The sequence below is a fragment of the Squalius cephalus genome (assembly GCF_949319135.1).
Source record: "Squalius cephalus genome assembly, chromosome: 16".
Taxonomy (NCBI): domain Eukaryota; kingdom Metazoa; phylum Chordata; class Actinopteri; order Cypriniformes; family Leuciscidae; genus Squalius; species Squalius cephalus.
Window position 1 is genome coordinate 10,386,380 of NC_137137.1, and position 6,023 is coordinate 10,392,402.

At 38.9% G+C, this 6,023-nt stretch overlaps 1 protein-coding gene across 1 annotated transcript; it reads left to right on the top strand.

The window, feature by feature from the left end:
* The first annotated feature begins 24 nt into the window (after positions 1 to 24).
* mpnd (MPN domain containing) lies at positions 25 to 5,758 on the top strand. Its single transcript, XM_079896879.1, has 13 exons — positions 25 to 225; positions 726 to 928; positions 1,297 to 1,518; positions 1,653 to 1,764; positions 1,913 to 1,991; positions 2,626 to 2,722; positions 2,829 to 2,901; positions 2,984 to 3,060; positions 3,154 to 3,322; positions 3,422 to 3,492; positions 3,733 to 3,822; positions 4,081 to 4,173; positions 5,173 to 5,758. The coding sequence occupies exons 1-13, from the start codon at positions 222 to 224 to the stop codon at positions 5,257 to 5,259; spliced, it is 1,377 nt and encodes a 458-aa protein (XP_079753005.1). The 5' UTR covers positions 25 to 221; the 3' UTR covers positions 5,260 to 5,758.
* The last annotated feature ends 265 nt before the right edge of the window (positions 5,759 to 6,023 follow it).

Here is a 6,023-nt window from a genome sequence, read left to right on the forward strand (position 1 = left end):
GGGAATTAACATTAAAGCAACACTACACAAGGAAACCACACACTGCAGACACAGACACACACACAAGCCTTCATTTTATGTTTTTGAATAACAGCCTGGTGGCGAGTGTCCGCACAGAAGTGTTATATTAACACCGCTAAACTGAAGTGGCGGAAAGAAAGACATCACATCAGTCTGTGGAGCAGTTTCAAGTCAAAGCGTTTTCCGACGATTATCACGAAATGGGTGAGAATTAAAAAAAAAATAGTGATTTTTAATAAGCGGGTGAAATTAATAATTACTAGGCCGCGGGGTTGCGGAAAGGAGCGAGAACCGTTTCTCGACAAATTATCAGAGCGGTTTTGTTTTAATTTCTGGGGGGGAAAAAGCTTATCAGATGGAGATGGCAGCGGACAGTCGCTGATTCCCTGATGTGAGATTCGCTGTTTTGACCATTTTTTGGCCCACAATAAAAAGCATTTCCCCCCACATGAGAGTTCAGAGTCCCAATACTTTGTTCTAAGGACATTCTAATTTTACAATGTACACGTTTGTGAGATTATGTTTGAAAACTGTTTTAACTTAAGGACATTATAATGTAATTTTGTAAATAAAATATAAAATTTCCTTGTGAATTTTCTTTTAATACCTTGAATAAGGTTTAGATGATTCCAACCAATTAATAATGATTCTCGACGCATCCCTGCCTGTATGAATTCCTTATTTCTGTCTGTTGTTTGTCCCAGGCTCAGAGCCACCCTCGTCTCCTCAGGTTGTCGAAGAAGGAGCGGATGAAGAGGATGAGGAGTTAAGTGGGGCTGAAGATGCTGACCTGAGGGCTTCCTCTGGGAGGGGTTCCCTCCTGACCAGGAGAGGCATCACACTAAGAGTCCTCTTAAAGGATGGTCTTGTGGAGCCTGGAGATGGCGTTCTGTCCATACACTACCTGGTACTGTCCAGAAACTTCATCATAAGGGCTATTACCACTTATACCTTTTATCGTTAAAGAAATAGTTCACCAATAAATGAAAACGGTAGCATTTATTCACCCTTCCAGACCTGTCAAAACATGGAAAAGTGTATTAAAAAAAAGCCTGTGGCACCTACAAGATTAAAAATGATCTAGCAGAATGTCCTAGTTAGCTCCTTTCTTTTATTCCATATAATGAAAGTGAATGGTGACTGTCATGAGGGTGAAAAAATAATGACAGAATTTTTGGTGACATGTTTTCAGAATTTTTCATTTGTGGGTGTACTATCCCTTTAATACTTCTCTGGTCAGGTGCAATTACTCTGTCTCCGTCTATGTCTCGTTAGGGTAAAAAGTTTGTTGGAGATCTGTTGAATGATGGGAAGATCCGTTGGGTGGAGACCGGGCAGATCTTTAACTCTCCAAGCGCCTGGGCAACACACTGCAAGCGCCTGGTGAACCCGGCCAAGAAGTCTGGCTGCGGCTGGGCTTCGGTGCGGTATCGTGGACAGAAACTGGTCCAGTACAAAACCACCTGGCTGCACAAATACCAACCCAGTGCCGACATGGTGAGCAATGGAGGGAAATTTATTAAGAGCTTGCAACATGTAAACAATAGTAAACAAGAATTTAAAAGGGGATAAATGATGAACAATTACTGTGCAACCAGCAGTTTGTGTATTATTTGATTTGTTTACCTCAGAGCTTGATAAGTGAAGGAGAGGATGATGAGATGGGAGATGATGACGAAGAGGAAGGGAAAACGGCCATGCCAGTAGAGGACAAGAATAAAAAGTCCAAACCTGAGCTGCACGGTATGATGTTATCTACCTAAACATTACATAGAAAAAACTTCACCCAGTCGCCCTGATTCCTCATAAAAACATGGCACCTGAGGGGTGATGACTTGATCTGTTTAAAGTTGCAGCTTAGTAAGCATAAGTTATTTCATGTTCCCCCCAGACATTAGCCTGATGCAGAGGAGAGAAAGAGAGAGAGTTCCAATTAGGTATTGCACTCTTGGCACCAGAGATGCTACAAGGTAATTATTATATTGTGAAATATATTTGAACCACATATTATGTCCCCAAGCTTCCGGTTTGTTCAGTTCTGAGTTTAGAGGCAGAAAAACACTGATGAAAAAGTCTAAGACGACCGCATTGTAGTGCATTATGGAAATTATGCTCTCTAACAAACACTACCGTTCAAAAGCATGGGGTCGATAAGATTTTTTAAAGAAATTAATTCAGCATTAAATTGTTCAGAAATGACAGACATTTATATTTGAAATAAAACAAGTACATTTTCAATGAATGTTTTACTTTACAACTTTATATTTATAAGAGCATCCTAGTTTCCACAAAAATATTAAGCAGCACAACCATTATCAACATTGATAATAATAAGAAATGTTTCATGAGCACCAAATCAGCATATTAGAATGATTTCTGAAGGATCATGTGACTCTGAAGACTTGGAGTAATGATGATGAAAATTCAGCTTTGCCATCACAGGAATAAATTACATTTCAAAATATATTAAAATAGAAAATATTTATATAATAAATGCAGCCTTGGCAAGCATAAGACGCTTTCTTCAAAAACATTCAAAATACCTACTGACCCCAAACTTTTGAACGACAGTGTACCTGAATGTTCCTGTGTTTGTCTTCGCAGGGATCCACACACTCTCGTAGAGCTCTCCGCTTTTTCTGCGATCAACCGCTTCCAGCCTTTTAATGTAGCCGTTTCCAGCAATGTTCTGCTGCTGATGGTATAAAGTGCTCATGGATTTTTTAAATCAAGTCAATACTGATGATATGAAAATTAGTTTTAAGAGTTGAAGGCAATATATACCACTTACCCACCTCTATTCTTAGGATTTCCACTGTCACCTGACCACAAGTGAGGTGGTGGGGTATTTAGGGGGCCGATGGGACACTAACACACAATGTAAGTGTAAACATTTTTGTAACTACTGTAATAGCAAATTGGAGGTTAGAAACACTCAAAATTGACATTTCATGTTCATCAGTGCTTACGGTCTTGCGGGCGTTCCCATGCCGTACCCGCTTGGCTGATAAAGACGCTGCCCCAGCCGTCGAAGAAGAGGTTAGTCTGCAAAACTATTGTGTTGGCTGTAAAAACATAGAAATGTACCATAGTCTCCATCAATTTACCTTTTGAACTGTTTGAACTATGCAGATTTGTCAAAATCTCTTCATGCGCGGGCTATCATTGGTGGGATGGTATCACAGTCACCCCCGAGGTCCCGCCCTTCCCTCTCTACAGGACATCGATTCACAGATGGATCACCAGCTCCGCCTACAAGGCAGCAGTAACGGTTTCCAGCCCTGTCTGGGGATTATCTGTGGTGCGTGATGGATTTAACAGATGATCACTGTGCAACACAAACCGTCTTATTAAATGATCAGTGATAAGTCTTTTCTTTCCTTTGTCTCATCACTTATAGGACCCTATTATCATGGCAACCAAGGTGTGGCCTCCACCATCACACCATTCTGGGTAGTTCCCCCTCCTGAGGTAACTGTTCTTATAATTGCCAATAATTGTTTGCTAAACTAGTAGTTTACTTGATTACACTTATAAGGTGTCCGTGTTACAGTGCAATTACACATTAAAGTACATGTACTTAGGGTTAAGATTAGAGTGTGGTTTAGGGTTAGTTGCATGTAGTTATACACAATTTATAGTAAGTACATATAACGCAACAAGGACACTGTAAAGTGTTATCGCTTAATCTAATTTTCCCCTTCCATTTAGCAACGACCCAATGATTACGGCATCCCAGTGGCGGTAGAGGTCACATACGTGCAAGACAACTTCCTCACTACAGACGTGCTCAATGAGATGGTATGATTACAACTAGCATGTTATATTTAAGCAACAACATCCATCTTGGGAAAACAGGAATTTTATTCCCTTCTACAGTTCAGTATGCCTCAGAAGTCATCTTTTTGAAGCGAATCACTCACTGGTTGTCTTTTCCTGCAGTTCTAGATAACACCTCACTCTAGATTAGATTAAACCAACATCTAAACTACATCCTGTAGAAAGTCTTTTGATAAGATAAGATCTATTCGTTTCTTATTTTTATATCTTTCTTTGTAGATGCTGTTGGTGGAGTTTTATCGGTCTGCTCCTGACCTGGTGCAGTTCAGTCAGATGTGGAGTCCTAATACCTCAATACTCGACAAAATCAAGGTCAGCCATAACTTCTCTCCCTCATACATACACTAAACAAACAAAGCACAATCAATTTCATGATTTACAATTACATCATTAAGATTATTCTTAAAGGTGCCACTAGTGTCAGGATTGCAAATATAATTCAAACAGGTTTACTGAACACTCACTCAAAATATAGATGCAAACTCACATTATTGGATGAGCCAATGTCGGACTGGTCGGGATGCTCAAACAGTTATGCTTTAAAAGCACCGAAATCAGACTGGTATGATTTCAGTCAGACTAAAGTTTTTTCATGAAACTTTAAAAATAAATTATTGCTTTAATCGGACTGAAATAAAACTTTTAAAGTGCATGTACAGACTTAACGGTGTACACTTTTAAGAGAAATCAACCTATAAATGTTTTTAAAGTTGTCTTTGCATATTATGCTAGAATGGAAGGCTATTTTAACATCCAAAAAATGGCCTTTAAAGCAACACCAAAGATTATTTCGTACCTTAAAATAATGTTTCCAAAATCGGCACTTCTGCATTTGCGACCCTCTATCGCTATAACCGCACTATGCAAGTTTCCCAGATCGGGTAGCGGATCTGTAGTTCGAATGAAACATAAGAAACTACAAATTTGACTTGCTTTACGGCAAGCGTTACAATAGCAAAAAAATAGCAAGCAATGTCATTATTTTGTTTTTCTTCGTTTCTGATGTCGCAATACATCATACTTTCATAAAATCAAGCAACATACTCTACCTTGTCTGTGGACATCGTTATTTCCAAAGCCGGTGCTGGATAAACAAATAGCGTGCGTGCGACAATAGGCTAAATTATTTACGACAAATAATGGACAATTCCGCTTCCAACCTGTAGGGGGACCGAAGAGGAAAAACTGTTTTGGTTTTGCTTTAAAACATTATCATTTGCATAATTCAGTGCCATTAACAATAATCTCACAGCAAAGAATAATTATATGTCTGACTAGCAATGTTTAAAGAAACGCTTTTCTCTTTCTCAGGCTTCTCTGTGTGGCCACGCACCCAAAGACCAGGCGTATGCACAGATCCTGGAGCATGTGTACAACCAACTGCGCAACACACAGTGACCAGAGTGGTTTATGTCTGTGCATTTGTGTTAAGCTGTAGAACTGTTGACCTGGGACCTCTTGCCCTGTGCATTACCGTCTGTGCACTGTTACACTGTATATGAAATGCCTTCATGGAGGATATATCATATATGCTTCCGTCCAAACTGTTGCCTTTAGGACTGTTAGGTCTGTATCACTGGCTGTGGTTTATGCGTTTCTGCCATATCTGTGCTGTGAAACTTGTCTTCCTGTGTGCTAGGAATGTCTGGTCAGTAGTTAGGAAAGAGAAAATGGGTAATTGAGTTCTTTCTCTTTCTTTTGACTAGTATTTATCTGTTTGTGTGGTTAGATTTGTGCCATGTTGACTACGCAATATGGGAACAATGCCTTTTACCTGCTGAATACCTTAAAATATACACTGGAACAAATGAAATGTGCCGATTCCATTTCCTTCTGACTTAACCTCATGTTTTTTCTTACCGTATAATTAAAGAAACAGTTCATACTCATACAAGTGAAACAGATTGAGTACTTTCTTGAATTTATTTACTTAAAGACGAGTGGACACAATAAGATACAAATATTTAGAGTTCGGAATACTTAAGAATAACAATATAATGCAGTTAAATCTGAGACATACAAGGGGAGACTTTAAAACTAAAACATACATCAGCCTGCTATTAAGCTAACATGCAAAAATCATTAATAAAAAAGGTTGAATGGTTTTGTATGTATATAAAAAACAATATAATACTAAAAAGAGTAGAGCCAGGATGATTTAT